The following is a 22916-nucleotide window of genomic DNA, read 5'->3' as shown; positions in this document are numbered from 1 at the left end:
AGACAAACCCCCAAAAAACGTTCTAAAATTGAGTTTGGCTTACCACACGAAGACTGATATTGTACTGCAGCAATGCAACAGACCCTTAAACAACCCTCCTGACTTTGCTCTGGATAAGGGTGTCTAAATGACAATAAAAAAATAAGACACTGTCCAGGTCTGCCACAGAGGATACAGTAAGCAGCCTTCTTGTTGGCAGAGCAGGCACTCTGCAGTACTGTAATGTGTTGGGGGAGGTGGGTGGTGGCAGGCGGGGGGCCTGTGCGGTGAGTGCAGGTGTCTATCTGTCTGAGCCATCTGGAGACAGTGCAGTGCTGGAGCTCAGAGCCCTCTCCTCTCTATCTCTGACAGGTGACCTTGCATGTGGGCAAACAGCATATCTCTAACTCCACTCACTACAAGAGAGAGTGACTAGCACATACGCAACCCCACCATCAACCCACGCCTGCTCTAAGCAGTCTTTATCTACGTGACAGGACGATATTTCATGTTAGCCATCAGCCAGTAAAATAGCGTGCAGTGCAGTGCACTCCTCCTGACCCTGGACACTCATTATGTGAATTTAATCAAGCCCCGGGAAGGTGATTTTGCTATGTACTGCATAACAAATAATACAACTAATGGGGTATCATTCTCACACTCTACTCTTGGCAAATGTAGAGAGAAAAGCATAGCTGGTGTGTACACACTAAAAACAAATGGTTCTATATAGTGCCAAATAAGGGTTATTTGGCTTGTAACCACAGTGGAACCCTTTTTGGTGCTATATGGAACCTTTAAGGTTCTATAAAGAACCATGTTCTTAAGGTTCTAAATGGAACCTGTATGGTGTTTTATAAAAAACTCTTTCCTAAGCTTCTATAAAAAAAGTTTATATATACAGTAGCACCCAAAGAGGGTTCCGCTATGGTTACAACCCTTTTGTTCGGTTCTTTATGGAGAATGGTTCTATAAAGAATCTTTGTCAATCTCAAAAGGTTCTTTGTAGGACAATAGTTTTTTTTTTTTAATTCTGGTTTAACAGCAATATTATATTGTTAAAATTCCATATGTTTTATTATTGTGTTGAAGTTGAATCAGGTGTGCTAACTCTGGAACAGCTGGGGTTCCCTGAGGAGATAATTAAGAACTGACTTAGTCAATCGTTCTCAAATGACATAAGGCCATACGTCAGTCTTTCACAAAACACTGTCACTAGCCACAGTCATGTAATTTCATAACACAACCGATTAGATCAACTGGATTGACACTCTCACTCTAGGTTGCACAAAAAGAGCTGTGAACAAACCACACACCCAAATATTCTAATGGGCCATTGCCCCTACATTTTAATTATCACTAAAAGAGGAAAGAACCATTTTTTTAACTGCAAAGAACCATTGAAGGGCTCAAGGGGTTCTTGGGGTCAATATGGTTCCACAAAGAACCATCACCCTTCCCAAAGAACCCTTGAGGAACCCACATTTTTTTGTGTGTATTGTACCCTATAGCCTCTGCTTCCTGTAGGATGCTGTGGTTGAGCGGACAGGCTATTATTCGCTGTGCTGTTGATACAGGGCTTAACCCATACAGATCCTATTCAATTATTAATATTGTTTTATCTGGTGGATTTTACAATTATTTCATGTTGTTCCAAAAGTATTGGGACAAATTCACTTATGTGTATTAAAGTAGTAATAAGTTTAGTATTTGGTCCCATATTCCTAGCACACAATGATTACATCAAGCACGTGACTCTACAAACTTGTTTGTTTTGGTTGTGTTTCAGATTTTTTTGTGTCCAATAGAAATGAATGGTAAATAATGTATTGTGTCCTTTTGGAATCACTTTTATTGTAAATTGTAATATGTTTCTAAACACTTCTATACTGAACAAAAATATAAACGCAACATGTAAAGCGTTGGTCCCATGTTTCATGAGCTGAAATAAAAGATCCCAGAAATGTTCCATATGCATAAAAATATTATTTCTCAAATTTGTTTACATCCCTGTTAGTGAGCATTTTATCCTTTGTCAAGATAATTAATCGACCTGACAGGTGTGGCATATCAAGAAGCTGATTAAACGGTATGATCATTACACAGATGCACCTTCTGCTGTGGACAATAAAAGGACACTTTAAAAATGTGCAGCTGTGTCACACAACACAATGCCACAAATGTCTCAAGTTTCGAGGGAGCATGCAATTGGCATGCTAACTGCATGGAATGTCCACCATAGCGTTCTACTGGCATCCGCCAAACCCAGATTCCACCCATTTCATGAAGCTCCTGACAAACAGTTCTTGTGCTGATGTTGTTTCCAGAGGTAGTTTGGAACTCGGTAGTGAGTGTTTACATGCTTTAGCACTCGGTTGTCCCATTCTGTGAGCTTGTGTGGCCTACCACTTCGCGAATGAGCCGTTGTTGCTCCTAGACGTTTCCACTTCACAATAACAGCACTTTCAGTTGACTGGGGCATATAGTCTATAAGTGAATTTGTCCCAATACTTTTGGTCCCCTAAAACGGAGGGACTATGTACAAAAAGTGCTGTAATTTCTAAACTCAAATTAAAGCTGACAGTCTACAATTTAACCTCATAGTCATTGTATCATTTCAAATCCAAAGTGCTGGAGTACAGAGCCAAAACAACGAAAATGTTGTCACTGTCCCAATACTTTTGGAGCTCACTGTATGATGAAATATGAATGACTAGTGCTTTGGGAGACTCCTGAATTCGGGATAACTGTCTTCTATTTGAGTTATAGCCTTTAGCCTATACTGGTGCACACTAAGTATTGTATTTTCAGTACAGTAAATTGATAATTACATGTAGCTAGTATACTATGAATAGCTGGAGGGTGCTTATTATTCCTAAAATAAAGTTTAAAAAAAATCTACTTTAGATGCATAACTGTTCCAAACGCAAAAAATATATTTTCCAAGATCAACTATTGAGGGGAAAAATCTCTAGGTTATTCTCAAGCAGATTATTGGAAGTTCTAGAGGCTATATTGATTTATATTTATTGACATTCTAGACAAAGTTCCCCAAGGGGACACAATGCAGTAAAACTACATTAATGCATTTCTATTAAAATATTTCAATCATTTTATTATTCATCAGATTAAAATCAATGTGGTAAAATTCCATCTAACAGATTGAGCTGCAATGTGTGATCTTTGCTTCAGATCTATCGTCTGTTAGGCATCCATATTAACTGAGAAACCATCTGCAGTGAAAACCCACACACACATTTTCAACCAGAGAAAAGACATCTCTCATGTGACTCCTACTCCCTTTCACATTGACTAATGTCTCTCAAACCGATAGACAAAACAGTATGTGAGAGTCAGAAAGGTATTGAGGGGTATTCCATTTCTTAGCCGGATAAAAATTCACCTTGAGACAGTAGTAACAAACCCGGACGGTGTGTTTGCCGTCATTATTAATGAGACGTCTGGAAAGTGAAGCCGCTCGGTGCTCCCTTCAGGATGGACAGCTTAGAGTCAGAGGCAGGGCCGGCTGAGTCTGGCGGACTGCAATTCTGACCATTTTGCCATGGGGTGGAGATAAGTTGTTTCAGTTTTAAAGCAAATTTCCTGCAATTCTACACATTTTCCCATGCTAATGGATGTCTGAGAGTGACAAACAAAATCAATGAGGGCCCCCTGGAGGTCAGGCCCCCTGAGCACCTGCCCTGCGTGTCTGGTCGCTATTCAGTCATGATTACTACAAGTTTTGATAGCTGGCTGGACTAATTTACCAATCTAAAAAATTGTTAGCTGACATGGCTAATTGAGTGACTGTCAGTGACTAACAATAAAAATTGCTGATGCACTACCAAATTTCGAACTTGCATCTTGTGTATTCTACTATTCTAACTCTAAAAACAGTACTTCAAGACCCTGACTGAGTTCCTAAAAATACATACATACTACCAATCAAAAGTCTGGAGATACCTACTCATTCAAGGGTTTTTCTTTATTTTTACTATTTTCTAGATTGCATTAAATATAAAATATATTTTGATTTGTTTAACACGTTTTTGGTTACTACATGATTCCATATGTGTTATTTCATAGTTTTGATTTCTAGTGGTTAGAGCATTGAGCCAGTAACGGAAAGGTTGGTGGATCGAATCCCTGAGCTGACAAGGTAAAAATCTGTTGTTCTGCCCCTGAACAAGGCAGTTAACCCACTGTTCCTAGGCTGTCATTGAAAATAAGAACTGGTTCTTAACTGACTTGCCTAGTTAAATAAAAAGGTAAAAAAATAAAAAATAACTATAATATAGAAAATAGTAAAATAAAGAAAAACCCTGGAATAAGTAGGTGTCCAAACTTTTGACTGGTACTGTATTTACATACAGTACTTTTTGGGGGGGGGGGTTCTGGGGCCCCAGGCAACCACTTGTGTCGCTTATGCCTGGAGCCGGTCCTGGTCAGGGGGGCTCTGCCAAGAACACCTGGCCAATATTATTCACCTCACAGGCTGCGGCAGGATGTTTCTCCTGCTGAACACTCACAGAACTTGGAGTGGGACCAAGAACAGCTTACAGGTGAAAGTGAGAAAGATGGAGAGAGAAAAGAAAAGCAGAGAGTGCAAGACAGACAGAGACAGAGATTCACATTGATATTCTGCAGAGTGGCCATGCGGCAAACAATCAAAATAAGTGATTGCAGTACCGTGGGAGAAGTCAGTGTGTGTGTGTCGGACTGCGAACCCCCGGCTTGTCTTCCAGGCATGTCTTGTATCTTCCCTCCCCTGGCTTGTTGCAGTCATCCCCCTCTTATTTTCATTAGTACTTGGGACAGCCTTTAAGGGTTTGAGTAAAGTCTTCACAGTTCACATAGCAAAGACCTGGGGACAGACAGACTGCACAAATCTTCTACCCTCTGGAGCTAGGACAGAAAGCATGAAGAAATAAAACCCACAAACACTCTCCTAAACTAGTTAATTTCACATTACCAAACAACAAATTCTGTTCGTCTTTAGTTGAGAGCTGATGTAAACTTTTGGCAGCATCATCCACTTATTTCCACAATGATTCAAAACATAAAACAGCACAAATTTAAACTTGAAGCCAGTATGTTCTTACATCTATTTAAACATTAAAGCCTCAAACTGAGCTCTGCTTGTTCACTTCAGTTGTTTTGAGGGCACACCAAGAATCAACCCAGGTGGTCACAGCTTAACTACCAATGTCCCTCTGACACCCAGAAGATGGTGATAGATTAAAGCAGGCAGCAGAGTGGGAGACCCTAATGGAGTTGTTTAGAGAGAGAGAGGAGACCGAGACTCTGATCTGAGTGACCTCCCAGAGGGATTCACCGGCGGAGAGCAGTTTTAAAAGCTGTAGCCTCGATGAATGAGAAAGATATCCGCCTCAGAAGTTAAAAGTAGTGACTCATTGGATTAGAGGTTGAGAGGAGGGAGAGATGCCCTGGGTGTCTGACTGTACTGTTGCGAGTGCCAGGCTGCTAGCCCAGAGCAGCTGGCTTACCATAATCAGTGAGGGAGAGGCCACCTCTCAGACTGTCTCCTCCTCACAGGACCAAGTCCAGAACTACACACACACACACACACACTACAGCCCCATGGTCCAGGAAATAACAGAGACAAAAGGTCACTTTCACCCCAGGAGCTGGAGCAGGACCTGGTCTGGACAATGAGCAGTTGGCTACTACCTCTCCAAGCTGCTAGAGAGTGGAACAGTACCACAGAGCTATATTCCCATTCCAGAAGCATGAAGTGGTGGAGTCCAGTGAGGGGAATGGAGATCAGGAGTGTATGACTGTGTGTACTTGGTTGATACTGAAAAAATCAGTCTACATAAACAGTATTTATGATCCATGTACATAAATGCTGTATAGCCCCCTCAAGTTAGAATGTGATCTTGCAAATCAATGATTCTCAATAGGTCGGTCGCGGCCCATATTTGGGTCGCATGAGGTTGCGAGTGGGTCACGGGCGTCTGAGTAAAAAATGTCAACTTTTTTTAATTGAAAAATACTCCAGTCTGAACTTAGATGACTTAAACCAGGTAGAGAGTGTGTAGAAATAATAATGAACTTACATTTTGAAGAAAATGTAATTTCAGAAATGTTTTTCTTCAATCACAGCATTTTCAATACAGAGCTATTAGCAGCACTATTTTGGTTGATTTTGTGGTCTCAAGCTAGTGAGTTTATTAACATTCTTCATCAAGAATATGATCAAAATGGCCTCCCGAGTGGCGCAGCAGTCAAAGGCACTGCATTGCAGAGCTTAAGGTGTCACTATAGACTCGGGTTCGATCCCAGGCTGTGTCGGGTTTGGCTGGCCGGGATGTCCTTTTCCCAGCGCACTGTAGCAACTCCTTGTGGTGGGCCGGGTGCATGCATGCTGACTTTGGTCACCAGTTGTACGGTGTTTCCTCCGACACATTGGTGCAGCTAGCTTCCAGGTTAAGCGAGCAGTGTGTCAAGAAGCAGTGTGGCTTGACAGGGTCGTGTTTCAGAGGACGCATGGCTCTCAACCGTCGCCTCTCCCGAGTCCGTACGGGAGTTATAGCGATGGGACAAGACTAATTACCAACTAGATATCACGAAAGAGAGGTAAAAAGTTTTTTAAAAATGTAAAGAATATGGGCAAAATGTAATTATTGACAATGAATAATTACATTTGGGAATGGGAATGTTGTTCTCTTGTCATATAATTGCAACATTTACTTTCAATATAGCATTAAAATAGTTTTCACATCAAATTGTATTTGTCACATGCGCTGAATACAACAGGTGTAGACCTTACTTACAAGCTTACCTGCTTACTTACGAGCCCTTAACCAACAATGCTTTAGAAGGTAAGAAAAGTGTTAAGTAAAAAATTGAAAATAAAATGAACAAATAATTAAACAGCAGCAGTAAAATAACAATAGTGAGGCTATATACAGTGGGTACCGGTACAGAGTCAATGTGCGGGGGCAGCAGTTAGTCAAGGTAATATGAACAGGTATGTAGTTCAAGTGACTATGCATAGGTAATAAACAGAGTAGCAGCAGCGTAGAAGAGGGGTCTGGGTAGCCATTTGATTAGCTGTTCAGGAGTCTTATGACTTGGGGGTAGAAGCTGTTAAGAAGCCTTTTGGACCTAGACTTGGCGCTCCGGTACCGCTTGCCGTGCGGTAGCAGAGAGAACAGTCCATGACTAGGGTGGCTGGAGTCTGCCAATTTTTAGGGCCTTCCTCTGACACCGCCTGGTATAGAGGTCCTGGATGGCAGGAAGCTTGGCTGATGTGATGTACTGGGCCGTACGCACTACCCTCTGTTGTGCCTTGTGGTCGGAGGCCGAGTAGATGCCATACCAGGCAGTATTGCAACCAGTCAGGATGCTCTCAATGGTACAGCTGTAGAACCTTTTGAGGATTTGAGGACCCATGCCAAATCTCCTGAGGGGGAACAGGCTTTGTCATGCCCTCTTCACAACTGTCTTGGTGTGTTTGGACCATTCTAGTTTGTTGATGTGAACACCAAGGGACTTGAAGCTCTCAATCTGCTCCACTACAGCCCCGTCGATGAGAATGGGGGCGTGCTCGGTCCTCCTTTTCCTGTAGTCCACAATCTTCTCCTTTGTCTTGATCACATTGAGGGAGAGGTTGCTGTCCTGGCACCACACGGCCAGGTCTCTGACCTCCTCCCTATAGGCTGTTTCATCGTTGTTGGTGATCAGGCCTACCACTGTTGTGTCATCGGCAAATTTGATGATGGTGTTGTGGTCATGCCTGGCCATGCAGTCATGAGTGAAGAGAGAGTACAGGAGGGGATTGAGCATGCACCCCTGAGGGGGCCACGTGTTAAGGGTCAGCGTGGCGGATGTGTTGTTACCTACCCTTACCACCTGGGGGCGGCCCGTCAGGAAGTCCAGGATCCAGTTGCAGAGGGAGGTGTTTAGTCCCAGGGTCCTTAGCTTAGTGATGAGCTTTGAGGGCACTATGGTGTTGAACGCTGAGCTGTAGTCAACGACTAGCATTCTCACATAGGTGTTCCTTTTGTCCAGGTGGGAAAGGGCAGTGTTGAGTGCCCACACACCACACGCAGATTGTATTTTGGCAATTCCTTTTCACGATGCAAATATTGGATCGTGACTGAGACAACCTGGTTCAATTTGGGTCCCGAGGCAAAACCAGTTGAGAACCACTGCTGTAAATTGTATTAGAACTGGCCGTACTTTCCATTGATGTGATCTACACAAGACAAAGTCAAAAGAACGAACTCAAGTTCTGAAGGACCAGAGGAGGTGGAAAGCTGACTTCTAGTCAAAGTGATCAGGGTAGGGTGGAAAAGGAAAAAAAGATAATAGGGATAAAGAGAGAAACAGAGTGAGTGAAAGAGAGGGCAGAGCTGTGCACCTGCCCCTTTACTCTCAGGCTCTCCCCATCAGTCCTCAGCTCCTCCAAGCACCCTTCTCATAGCCTTTTGCTTTGTATGCTAAAAAAATATGGGTTTGCCTTAACTAAAACTCCTTTCAAATACGAGAGGGTAAAAGTGCTTTCGTGAGTTCATTTGGGAGCATACTGTAGCTTGTGATTCATTAAATCTACTCATCTCAGCTTTGGATGTAATGACTGTAAATCATGACACCAGTGTTAAAATGAAGGTAGGAACATTCTCTCTCTCTCTCACTCAACAATCCTAACACTGACGTGGTCTTATCTAACCAGTGCATAGAATATCTGCTCAAAATAACCCCATTGTGTCAATCAACAACACATCTGCCTTGACAAGGAGAGCATCACACACACACACAAACCCCAACCCCAGTAACGTTTTAATTTACATTTACATTTACATTTTAGTCATTTAGCAGACGCTCTTATCCAGAGCGACTTACAGTAGTGAATGCATACATTTCATACAATTTCATACATTTTTTTTTTTTTTTTTGCTGGCCCCCCGTGGGAATCGAACCCACAACCCTGGCGTTGCAAACACCATGCTCTACCAACTGAGCTACAGTGACGCCTGAGGGCCAACTCATACCTGACCTGTAGCACGTACATAGCAGAAATCCTTCACAGAACTCCCGCCCACACGCAAAAACCACACATTGCCTCCCCCCCCAACACACCTGCAGTACACACACTCAGCAAGACGCTGTCGACAGCAATAGAACCAAGACCGCAGTTACTGCCGGTTGTCATCTACACATGAAAATGGAAAGTGATGGCTTTCATTTTCTGTCAGTCTATCTTTTTCCACCACAGGCAGTGTGGTGATCACCAACACGTTTTTAATTAGTCAACGAGGAGCGTGAGCACAGAGAAAGCAGGTCAGAGGAGAGCAGGTTCTCACACCTACAATACCAAAACAAACAGGGAGTAGAAACAATGCACGACACTGGCCATAGCAATGGAGCCGCTCTGATAGACTCTCTCTCTGTAGCCACACACTAGAATGTCAGACCAGCAACCCACAACGTAGCCTACTGTAAAGCTCACTCAGTAGGGGAAAAGTTACATAAAGGCAAGTGTTTCTGAAGAATATTGTGTTTATAAACAATTTATCTAAAAGGGTACATATACACAGTGTACAAAATGTCACGCTGGTATAAAGGATTTGGAGACAGGCGCAAGAACACATCTAGGTTTTTAATACACCCAAAACAAACACGTATACAAAACACTGGGATGTACCCAAACAAAAGAGCGAGGGTAAACCTCGTCGAATGACACAGGACCCGTAAAACACAATACACACAGCACAGGCTGAAACAACACATAAGTACTCACACGACCAACAGACATGGGAACAATAATCGACAGCCCAATGGGGGAAACAAAAGGCACATTTATACAAACACAATCAGTGAGGAATTGGAACCAGGTGTGCGTAATGACAGTTCAGTGCAGCCTAGAAGGCCGGTGCCGTCAACCTCCGGGACTGGTGAAGAGAATGAGCAGCAGTCCCAGGGGGATCCGTGACACAAAACATTAGGAACAGCTTTCTAATATTGAATTACACCCCCTTTTGCTCTCAGAACAACCTCAAATCTATGGGGCATGAATTCCACAATGTGACTAAAGAGTTCCACAGGAATGCTGGCCCATGTTGACTCCAACGCTTTCCACAGTTATGTCAAGTTGGCTGGATGTTTTTTGGGTGGTGGACCATTCTTGATACACATCGGAAAATGTTGAGTGTGAAAAACCCACCAGCGTTGCTCTTCTTGACACACTCAAACCGGTGCGCCTGGCACTTACTACCATACCCCGTTCAAAGGCACTTAAATCGTCACTCTCTGAAAGGCACACATACACAATCCATGTCTCAATTGTCTCAAGGCTTAAACATCCTTCTTTAACCTGTCACCTCCCCTTCATCTACACTGATTGAAGTGGATTTAACAGGTGACATCAATAAGGGATCATTGCTTTCACCTGGTCAGTCTGTCATGGAAAGAGCAGGTGTTCCTAATGCTCTGTACACTCAGTGGTACAGTATACACATTCTATAATGTCTTTTTAGTCATAGCATAACATGAAGTAGTCACGGGTTCAACATGTTGATTAGTCATAAGCTGCTGTGGAGTTTCAAGCGTGTTGATTTGAATGCTAAAATAGCATAGCACATTCATGTCTCATGGGATGAAATTACAAACAACAGTGTTTGTGTGTCTAATGTCATGTTCTGCATATGTAACACTCATGTAGTGTTCCGTGACAGTGTGTGATGCAGCACTGAGGTTATGCATGGCAGTGTGAACCCTATCAGTCTGGCAAGTGTCAGGGAGAGTGTTAGGGTATGATAGCGTTGGCTGATAAGCTCCTGTGTTGTGCTATGGGAGTTGGTGGAGTGAAAGGGGATCAGTCCACAGCAGTGTTTAGGGGTTCAAACACCCCTCTGGGAAGGTGAATGGATCGATCCACGTTGGATATGAACCAACCCATTTCCACCCTCCAGACAGATATTCTTCCACATGCACGGATGCACTTACGCAGGCACAAGTTGGTAAATCAATTTTTTACACTTCACCACAGACTGGTATCTTCTCTTCACAAGCCAGTGCTGAACTGAGATCTGTGTAACCCCTGTGTTTAAAATGGCAGTAGCATGTAATGTGCCTGGCAGGCTTATAGAGAGTGGGGCCCTGCTGCACAGGCTGTGGTGTGTGCTGCTGCCGCCATGCTTCACTGATTACAGGGAGAAGAAGAGTTAAAATAGAGCTGCTGCTGTCTCATTAGGGTAGTATGGGCTATGGGTTTGGTGTGTGTAGGTCTATGGTCTGGATCCTACCCATTGGCATTCTGGGTTTGCCCAAAGCCACAGGAGACTGTCCAGATCCAAAACAGCGTGAAGAGAGAGAACACACACCACCCAAATGACAGAGCACTCACACTCAACCTGGCTCACCATGGACACAGAAGCATAACACAACACTGCTGTTTCCAGCCTCTAGCTCCATCCACAGCTGCAGTAGACAGAATCCCCACTGGCATATAAACCATGGTCTTCCCAAGGAAGAATACGAGGCCCTACAGCAGTCTGATTGATTGTGGTTTTTCACCTGTCCTTCACATAGCAAACATCCACTGTAAACAAATGTATTGAAAGCCATAACAAACAGAGCTGAGGCTACGGTTTCATGTAAATGGTGGCAGTGCATCAATATGGCATTGCCTCTCACCAGGGCCCTATATGAAGACAGATCAATAGGACAGCCATAGCTGGAGGAGCCTATCACAGTTTTTAGGAGAAGGAGAGGGTGTCCAGGATGTCGTCCGTCTGCACCTTTTGTGACAGTTTTATCCCAGCTGAGGGGGAAGGTAACACGGAAAATGCCACCATGAGGAGCGATAAACGTCAGGCCCAGCGCCATGGTAATGGCTGACAAACAGTTGGCTGGCTCCTCTCTCTATCTCAGCCACCCAGTCCTAGACACGTGCAGCTCTCTGTTATACTCTATAAGAGGGCACAATGACAGGAAGAGCAAAAATCACCCACGGCACTTCTTTCGGCAAGTTTGACAGGCAGCCATGCTAAGTTACTGCCTCTGTCACATTCACACCAGCTAATATTATTTCAATCCACATAGCAAAACTTTATTGTTAGCCAATGCTGTGTAACCTAAGTGAGTTGATATTTTATGAAAAAGGAATAGACCGCACTAGCTGGTATGGGACACAGTCTTTTCACACCATTTCAACTGGTGGGCGGTGCTATACGTCACAGTGGGCGTGGGTTTCAAAGTGCAACTTAAAGATTGTCTGATGCGTTCAACCGAGAACCCTCCTTCTGGGACCTCATTCAGAAATGAAGGGTTCATATTAATACATCATTTTGCTTTATTTGAACTAAAGATAGCTAGCTACCAAGTGACCAAAAGGCTCCTCAACAGCTTTCACCCCTAAGCCATAAGACTCTTGAACAGGTAATGAAATGGCTACCAGGATTATTTGCATTGTGTGTGTGTCACCGCCAACCCCTCTTTTACGCTGCTGCTACTCTGTTTATCATCTATGCATAGTCACTGTAACTATACATTCATGTACATACTACCTCAATTAGATCGATTAACCTGTGCCCCCGCACATTGACTCTGTACCGGTACCACCTGTATTTAGCCTCGCTACTGTTATTTTCACTGTTTATTTTTTCTTTACTTATTTGTTTACCTAATACCTATTTTTTACTTAAAAAATGCATTGTTGGTTAAGGGCTTGTAAGTAAGCATTTCACTGGAAGGTCTACACCTGTTGTATTCGGCACACGTGACAAATAAACTTCGACTTGATTTGAAGTGGCTGGACTAGTTTTCCCAAAAGTGAACGATGTGTAACGTCATGTTTTGCTTGCTAGCCAACCAACAACGTCAATGCCGCTACCAAGACAATCTACTAAGATTACCTGAATAGAATATATGAAACTGATCATGACTAGACTTCATCTATACTGAACAACAATATAAATGCAACATGTAAAGTGTTGGTCCCAGGTTTCATGAGCTGAAATGAAATCTCAGAAATGTTCAATATGCACAAAAAGCTTATTTCTGTCACGGCTGTCGAAAGGAGCAGACCAAAGTGCAGTGTGGTTGTAGTTCCACATTTGATTAAATCCGTGAAACTTTGCAATACATAAATAACTGAAATGACAAAACAACAAACCGTGACGCAGAGAGAAACAAACCCTACTCAAAATATAATAACCCACAAAACCCAGGAATAAAAAACCCTACTTAAATATGATCTCCAATTAGAGACAACGAGGACCAGCTGCCTCCAATTGGAGATCAACCCAAAAAACAACAACATAGAAATAGAAAAACTAGAACTTAAACATAGAAAAACACAAAACACCCCCTGTCACGCCCTGACCTACTCTACCATAGAAAATAACCTCTTACTACGGTCAGGACGTAACAATTTCTCTCAAATCCCTGTTGGTGAGCATTTCTCCTTTGCCAAGATAATCTATCCACCTGACAGGTGGGGCATATCGAGAAGCTGATTAAACAGCATGATCATTACACAGGTGCACCTTGTGCTGGGGACAATAAAAGGACACTCTAAAATGTGCAGTTTTGTCACAACACAATGCCACTGATGTCTCAAGTTTTGAGGGAGCATGCAATTGGCATGCTGACTGCAGAAATGTTCACCAGAGCTGTTGCCAGAGAACTGAATGTTAATTTCGCTACCAATGTTGTTTTATAGAATTTGGCAATACTGGCAACTGGCCTCACACCTGCAGACCACGTGTAACCACGCCAGCCCAGGACCTCCAAATTTGGCTTCTTCACCTGTGGGATCGTCTGAGACCAGCAACCTGGACAGCTGATGAAACTGTGGGTTTGCACAACCAAAGAACTTTGCTATCAGAAACTGTCTCAGGGAAGCTCATCTGCATGCTCGTTGTCCTCACCAGGGTCTTGACCTGACTGCAGTTTGGCATTGTAACAGACTTCAGTGGGTAAATGCTCACCTTCGATGGCCAATGGCACACTGGAGAAATGTGCTCTTCACAGATGAATCCCTGTTTCAACTGTACCGGTCAGATAGCAGACAGCGTGTATGGCGTCGCGTGGGCAAGCGGTTTGCTGATGTCAACGTTGCAAACAGAGTACCCCATGGTGGTGGTGGGATTACTGTATGGGCAGGCATCAGCTACGGACAACGAACACAATTGCATTTTATCGATGGCAATTTGAATGCCCAGAGATACTGTGATGAGATCCTGAGGCCCATTGTCGTGCAATTAATCCGTTGCCATCATCTAATTTTTCAGCATGATACTGCACGGGCCCATGTTGCAAGGCTCTGTGAACAATTCCTAGAAGCTGAAAATGTCCCAGTTCTTCCATGGCCTGAAGACTCACCAGACGTCACCCATTGAGCATGTTTGGGATGCTCTGGATTGACGTGTACGACAGTGTGTTCCAGTTCCCACCAATATCCAGCAACTTCGTACAGCCATTGAAGAGGAGTGGGACAACATTCCACAATCAACAGCCTGATAAACTCTATGCGAAGGAGATGTGTCGCGCTACATGACGCAAATGGTCTCACAAGATACTGACTGGTTTTCTGATCTAAGCCCCTACTTTTTTTTTTAAAGGTATCTGTGACCAACAGATGAATATCTGTACTTCCAGTTATGTAAAATCCATAGAATAGGGCCTAATGAATTCATTTAAATTGACTGATTTTATTATATGAACTGTAACTCAGTAAAATCTTTGAAATTGTTGCATGTTGCATTTAGATTTTTGTTCAGTGCAATTTCCCTGCGATTGGTTAGTCAACATGCAATAATACCTGTATACTGTCACTCACTGAGTTATTTGCGTTGCTGGCTTCATTAAAAACTGTTAATCTGATGGATTTTGGATGTCCTTGGTTTTATTGATTTGTTCAAGGGCCTATACGTGAGGCCAACTTTACCATATTATCCTGGAGACATACTTATACACCCAGTCTAATTACTTTGCGTGCATGATATCTCTTAACTTTAAACAATGCGAAATTTGAATGCAAAATAATTTGTTTAAATTCTGTGGCTGAATGAAACAGCAAACATAATGTGAATTAAGTGATTACATTTGTAAATGTTTTTACTAGGCAAGTCAGTTAAGAACAAATTCTTATTTTCAATGACGGCCTAGTGGGTTAACTGCCTTGTTCAGGGGCAGAACGACAGATTTGTACCTTGTCAGCTCAGGGATTCGATCTTGCAAACTCTAACCACTAGGCTACTTCATCTTTGTGGCTCCCTGATGAAACAGTAACACCGATTAGCCTACTATAGATAGAGTACAGGTTGGCTAAGCCTATGGGTTGAATAGATTCTAAGATCCGGACAGCAGCTCGTTCTCGGCACTGTGACCTCGCCCGCATGCATGCATACTCTCCCTCAACACACTGCGACGGCAGATACATCTAAAACTCAGACAAGAACGCTTTGATAATCTTAGGCAAACACACTCATAACTCAGACGCAAACGTGTCCAATAAAACAGAAGCAACAGAGGTAGGCAGATGAACACCTCAGTGGAATACATTTGGAAGCTCAACGACCAAACAACCTAAAGGATGAATGAAAAGCCTAGTATGTTACGGTTGATTTTTGCTGGGATTGTAACCTTTGGTTTATGTACTGAATATCTCTATCCTCAATTTCTAAGAATATCTCTATCTACTAACTAGATGGAGTGAAATGTCGCTTTGCTCATCATAAATGATTGATAGGTTTGTCAGCACTGTGAGTACTGGGAAGAGGCAATAAGATGAACCATGAAAATACCACATCAAAACCAAACATGAAAAGGATTTATCGTTCACAATTTTTATTTTTTACAGAAAATATAATTTGTCCTTTTTTTATGGCGATGGAGAGTGGCGATTACAGCAGTTGCTCACTTGACAAACGCTCCGCTGCCTCAGCAAGTTCATGACATTAAAGCTGTAGCATAGATGAGGAGGGAATGGAAGTGGAACTGACAGCGTTTTCGAAACATGAAATCGTATTAAAATCCGTTCATATACACCTCCAGGAAGAACATGACATTTAAACATTTTTTATTTTTACATTTTCTGACAAGCGAGCACTTTTTCACAAACTTGTAGAATGTTTGGGAATAATGTAGATTAAGGCATTTGTGAAAATTCTATAGCAATATAGAGTGGGAAAATGGCCGTGTGTTTGGACAATTTATAGACACAGCAACAAATAAAACCTAAACAACATGTCTTGTCCGGGCACGGAGTCTACACAGACCGGTGCGCCATAGCCAATCAGAGCTACAACAGACCTATATGCAAATAACCATTTGCCACACGGGCCTGCCATCATTCACTTTAAACTGGACTGTGTTTTTACAGGCAGTAACAAAAGCGTGACTTTAGATCACTAGAACAAACGCATTCGCCAATAGCCACAAAATACACCTGAATGGATTTCTGCAAATATGTAAATACTATGGGAGTCCTCTAACATTTGGGAACTTTACAGTCCTACTGATCAAACAACCATGAAAAGGTAGGCTCTCTCCCTCAGTTATGCACATCAACAACAACTAATGAGAGCGAGATGAGATAAAATCTAACGAGTGAACATTAGATAAACTCTCTGAAACCTTTTCAGCTAGTTGGCCTTCAAAATTGCACTGTTAAACGATGGGGAATAAAATGCTTGTCCCAACCAACATTTTTACAACTGAATGGGAACTTGCCTGCCCGCCCATTTGATCGACGCCAAATACATTTGATTGACAACTAAGGGTGCGTTCGTAAATAGCCTTCAGTGTGTCAGAGTGTTCTCTGGGTCATTTGTAAATTCAGATCGTTGTGAGATTGTCTGTTTGTAAATTCAGAGCGATTCGCGCTCCGAGTGTTCAGAGTGCGCACTGCACTATGACACTGGACCCTCTGTCAGAGGAGTAGGGTTGATCCGAGTGTTCCTCCCAAAGGTAGTCAAGCACCCAAGCTAACTAGCTAAAGTTGGCTAGCTTGCTAACTACTTCCAGACACTAATGAGAGAACACCTAACTCTGACCATTTTACTCACCCTAGCAGAGGTGGTTAGGCTATTTACATGTTATCTAGAGCGTTAGTGACTAACACTGCTGCTGGCAACAATTTAATTACTTTTTTTGCAGACATTTACTGACACCGGTCATATTCAGCGGGTGTTGCACGTCTGTAAATTCAGTTATTATGCGCTCTCTGGCACACAGACGAGAGTGATCTGAAAACGGAGTAGATCGGCAGAGTGAATTTACGAACACAAGCGATATGCTGACTGGATAACAGTTGTTCAAGTTCAGTATAGCTAGCTAGTTAGCAAAGCGATTCACATTTCTTGCTAGCTAACCAAATTACACCTGCATCTCTAGCTGTAGCCACAGAAACAAGATATTTGGGGGAAAAGTCGGTCACTCAACCACTCCTCCAATGACATAGCATATTTAATTAATGGGACCCCATGAGTCAATACATGTTAGAATCACCTATGACAGTGATTATAGCTGTGAGTCTTTCTGGGTAAGTCAAACCTGGATTGTACAATATTTGCCCATTATTATTTTTTTAATTCTTCAAGCTCTGTCATGTTGCTTGTTGATCATTGCAAGACAGCCATTTAAGTGTTGCCAGAGATTTTCAAGACGATTTAAATCAAAACTGTAACAAGGCCACTCAGGAAGATTCAATGATGTCTTGGTACGTAACTCCAGTGTATATCTGGCCTTGTGTTTAGGTTATTGTCCTGCTGAAAGGTGGAATTGTCTCCCAGTGTCTGTTGGAAAGCAGATTTAACCAGGTTTTCCTCTAGGACTTTGCATGTGCTTAGCTCTATTCCTTTTCTTTTTATCCTAAAAAAACTTCCTAGTCCTTGCTGATGACAAGCATACCCATAGCATGATCAGTCCCTACACCCAAAGAAGGGCACTGCGTTCATCCACCTCTGGCCTGCTCGCCTCCCTACCTCTGCGGAAGCACAGTTCCCGCTCAGCCCAGTCAAAACTGTTCGCTGCTCTGGCACCCCAATGGTGGAACAAGCTCCCTCACGACGCCAGGACAGCGGAGTCAATCACCACCTTCCGGATACACCTGAAACCCCACCTCTTTAAGGAATACCTGGGATAGGATAAAGTAATCCTTCTAACCCCCCCCCCCCCTACCCTCCCCCCCCAAAAAAGATATACTATTGTAAAGTGGTTGTTCCACTGGATATCATAAGGTGAATGCACCAATTTGTAAGTTGCTCTGGATAAGAGCGTCTGCTAAATGACGTAAATGTAAATGTAAAAATGATGCATCCACCACCATGCTTCAAAATATGAAGAGTGGTACTCAGTGATGTGTTATATTTGCCCAAAACATAATGCTTTGTATTCAGGACAAAAAGTTAAGTTCTTTGCCACAATTTTAGCAGTATTACTTTAGTGCCTTATTGCAAACAGGATGCATGTTTTGGAATATTTTTATTCTGTACAGGCTTCCTTCTTTTCACTCTGTCATTTAGGTTAGTATTGTGGAGTAACAACAATGTTGTTCATCCATCCTCACAGCAATTTAACTCTGTAACTGGTTTCAAATCACCATTGGTCTCCTGAGCAGTTTCCTTTCTTTCCATTAACTAAGTTAGGAAGGATGTAAGATTTTATGTATGATAAAAAAATTACAATGCAAAACATCCACATACAAGCGACAACATACAGATGCACACAAACATCCACAACATCACCCATGCCCAGACCCACCTGCTCACACCCCATCTCTAGCGCCCGTATCACTCTCCGCCACACGGCCTCAAACTGCACCATTTTGTTTCTCTCCGTCGTCCATATACTTTCAACATTTAGATAATAAAGCATAATAAAGCATTTGACCTTTCCATTGTGTTAACGATGGAGGATTGGTTGATTTCCAGTTAAGTATATATGTTTTTTCAAGATGACAAGAAAATGATTTGTCCAACCCATTGGGTATCTCACTGCACCCTCATATGCCATGTCTTGAAATATGCAGACAGACAGATTAAAAGTACATTTACATTGTACTACTTCTGACAGCCAACTTTCTAACTCCGCCCATAACTTTTGGACTTTATTGCATTCCCAGAAGGCATGGATTATTGCGTCATTATTAGTTTTATACTTCCGTTGTGCTGTAGAATGTGAATTTTGTGTAAATTCTATACATTAGTTTATACTGGAGTAAGCGTAATTTCATTATTTATGTTCCAACATTCCCTCCAATTTCAGTTATTTTAAAGTTTTGGTTCCAGTAGCTTATATTTTTCTCGAAGAGTTTCAGTTGGAAAGGCTCTCTGCAATGTTTTATATATAAATATATTTTCTGACTCAAATAGGGTTCCCTCAAGATTACCTGATGTCCAAAAGATTTAAATCGAAATGTCTTGATATGAAACTTTTAAGTTGCTTGTATTTGAAAATATATACAATCGTCAGTCCAAAATTGCTTTTTAAATCTGTCATGGAAATAAATAAATGTCCTTTTACCAAAGGAACGTTCAATGTCTTCTTTAAAAAAATGTTACCCATCTACCAGTAGGTGTCCTTCTTTGCAAGGCATTGGAAAACCTCCCTGGTCTTTGTCGTTTAATCTGTGTGTGAAAGTCACTGCTCGACTGAGGGACCTTACAGATAGTTGTGTGTGGGGTAGTCATTCAAAAATCATGTTAGTTAGAGTTAGTCCATGCAAATTATTGTCTGACTTGTTAAGCACATTTTTACTCCTGAAATTATTTAGGCTTGCCATAAAGTGGTTGAATAGTTATTGGCTCAAGACTTTTCAGCTTTTCATCTTTTATTAATTTGTACAAATTTCTAAAAACATAATTCCACTTTGACATTATAGAGTATTGTGTGTAGATCAGTAACACAACACCTAAATGTACTGCATGCTGTGGCATGGACTGCACCTTTTACAAGTTGCAAAAGACATCTATTCAACCATTGAAATTCATAAATAATAGGATATAGTTATATCATTGTCTGTGACCCCTGTATGTATCACATGATGATGAACTACACCGTTTTTTTAATGGTTCTTACCTGTGTCCTGTCTGAACTGGTGCATGGACTGCAGGTCTATGACGTAAGGGGCAAGCTGGGCATCCACCTGTCCAAGGACCACAGTCCCCCGCGCATCCCCCTTCAGTACGTTCTCTATGTGGTGGCAAGTTGTCACGTTGTAGGGCCGCCAGCGCCCATGTTCATTCAGCCACTCCCACACCACCACCCGGGCCAGGTTCTGAGGGGGGTACCCCAGCCCGTTGACCGACACCAGCACCCCAGAGCCTGGCCGTGCCATTGTCCCACTATGGTAATCGTGGTTCAGCCACTCCTACTACAGCACAAGAAGACCACTGCTACCCAGCAGGTCACCAGAGATGCCCACACATTTCTTCTTCTTTTTTAAAACAACAATTACAACTGTGAGGTCAGCAGTCACTCTGATAGTTCTCAGTCAAATGGTGTTGTTTCCAGGGCACAGGTCCGGTGGAGTCTTCTGGTTCACTCAAGAAACTCACTGTCTTACTGAAGTTGTTTTCTTCACTGCAGTTTTGACTTCTTCTTTGATCAGCGTCTTTTTAAAATGCCAAAAGCAGCTAGGCTCCCTCCTCTTGTGGCGTGATGTGTTTGAAGTGGCTGAAGATGTTGATGAGCTTTGCAAAAGTATACAGCCGGAGCAGTCTCAGAAAACCCCAGCAGACTGAACATGGGATATACACTCTAAATCAGACAGGAGACAGGAAAGTACATGTGATACAAACCAGATTGAAAATGCACAATGGTAGAAATGGTCCTGAGTTGATTTAAAAAGGAAATCTCACCATGTCTTTTAACTAAAGGGGAAAAATGGCAACAATAACCATATTAAACAGATTACCATTTAAATACATTCATAGGATACCATCAACACTTGCAATATTATTACCCCATAATAAGCATGCTGCAGGAGCATAAATTCTTTGCGTAGTGATTTCTAGGGTAGTATGGTGACAATTCCTCTGTTATGAGCATATTTATTAACTGCAGGGTTTCCCAAACTCGGTCCTGGGGCCTCTCATGGGTGGACGTTTTGGTTTTTGCCCTAGCACACGTGTCAAACTCATTCCATGGAGGATCTAGTGTCTGCGGGTTTTCGCTCCTCTCCTGTACTTGATTGATGAATAAGGAACTCCCCTCACCTGGTTGTCTAGGTCTTAATTCAAAGGCAAAACCAAAAGACACAAGGCCCTCCATGGAATGAGTTTGACACCCCTCCTCCAGCACTACACATCTGCTTTAAATAATCAACTCACTATCCATTTTTTTCTCCAGCACTACACATCTGCTTTAAATAATCAACTCACTATCCATTTTTTTCTCTAGCACTACACATCTGCTTTAAATAATCAACTCACTATCCATTTTTTTCTCTAGCACTACACATCTGCTTTAAATAATCAACTGATCATCAAAATTAGATTATCTGAATCAGCTGTGTAGTGCTAGGGCAAAAACCAGAACGTGCACCCCTGGGAGGTCCCAGGACCAAGTTTGGGAAACCTTGATCAATAGCAATGTAAGGATGATTGGAGTCAATCATGCCATGGATGTAGCCTACACAAAGCAAAACCATAGGCCTGGGGATGAAGATTGTAATACCATGTCTTGGCAATACTGGACAATCATGATCCACACACTGCCCATCGTGTAGAAGGGGTGGGGGGTGGTTTGGGATTTAATTACTACAGCTTATTTATTCATCATTTACAATCATGTGCACGATATTCCTCAATGGTATACAATATTACCTAGATCTCTATACCGACATTTTGCATTCCTATTTACCTTTCAAGCGTCTGTGTTGAATATAATTATAGCCTAATCCAAAACATAGTAGTACTGAGATCTTAATTCTAAAAAAATATATATATAGGCTATAGACGTTAAAGCACAATTTTCGCTGGACTCGATAAACCATTGTAATAATCGAGGTTAATTGTTCTAATCCAGTGGAGTTTGCATTGACAGATTCATGCAAAATAAACACAGGTGCAAAATCAAATAATAGGTTGTGATCTAGGCTAAAACGCAGGCATACTTACAAATGTTGTCTTCTATTATGCAGGACAGAAGCGTTTTTCAAGCCTGTAATATTTCCTTCCTTAAAATTACAAATAAAAATGCATTTCTGATTATGGATACCCTCACAATCAAGCAGTGCCTCGTGTTATTTCCAATTATTTGCTATGTTTTGTTTTTTGCATCTAGGTTTATCGAAACTCCGACAGTCCGCTATGGATAAACAATAAAACGCATGCCCCAATTACAATCATCCGAACGTTAGAGGTGCAGAGCTATTCTTGCTGTAGGACTGTTCTGGTGTTTTCCCCTTTGATATATTAAATGAATTCGCTTATACACTGAACATGCAAAGTGGTCCAAAATTACGCACAAATGTCCACGAGCACCTGTGATGCAAATCTCTACCGTTCTCTTGGCTACGCGCGTAATCGCGTAGAGTTGTGGAAAATTCAGAGGATGTTGCGTCGCTGAAGTGAAAATGAGACGACGGTGAACAGTCTATTCTAAAAACAGCAACATACTGGTAACATGGAAATGAATTAAAGCAACTATATAAGCCTATTTATTCAACAAATGTTAAAAATCATTGCATGAAATGGGTCATCTTCAACGCTTTAATCTGAGGGCTTCCCGTGGATTTCATTAGGTTACATTCGGTAGAGCCAAGCAGACACCGGGAGAAAAGCCTACGCCGTGTGCACATAACAGCACACTGGACTGTTGCGCCACAACCCTCAGTTGCATCGTTCTGGGAAGCGACAAAAGAGATAAGATAGGATAGTAGACTATAGAGAGATAGGCCTAACAGAAAGACTTGAGTTATGAATTTGACATGATTATAGTGTAGCGAACCGTGTCTA

The 22916-nt window shown here is 42.2% G+C and overlaps 1 protein-coding gene across 4 annotated transcripts in view; it reads right to left on the bottom strand.

The window, feature by feature from the left end:
• LOC106585516 (E3 ubiquitin-protein ligase DTX1) overlaps positions 1-22716 on the bottom strand; it is a 60705-nt gene extending 37989 nt beyond the window's left edge. For 3 of the 4 annotated variants that reach the window (XM_045706599.1, XM_045706601.1, XM_045706600.1), the window contains exons 1-2: positions 22077-22716; positions 20035-20715 (exon numbers count right to left, since the gene is read on the bottom strand). In XM_045706599.1, coding sequence (XP_045562555.1) covers positions 20035-20293 — 259 coding nt within the window. In that variant the 5' untranslated portion in view covers positions 20294-20715; positions 22077-22716. The remainder of the gene's footprint in view (positions 1-20034; positions 20716-22076) is intronic. The other variant, XM_045706602.1, reaches the window with a different exon arrangement.
• Positions 22717-22916: the final 200 nt, after the last annotated feature.

The sequence above is a fragment of the Salmo salar genome, chromosome ssa24 (genome assembly GCF_905237065.1).
Source record: "Salmo salar chromosome ssa24, Ssal_v3.1, whole genome shotgun sequence".
NCBI lineage: Eukaryota > Metazoa > Chordata > Actinopteri > Salmoniformes > Salmonidae > Salmo > Salmo salar.
The sequence above is the reverse complement of the archived record's forward strand: the minus strand, read 5'-3'. Positions and strand labels throughout refer to the sequence as shown.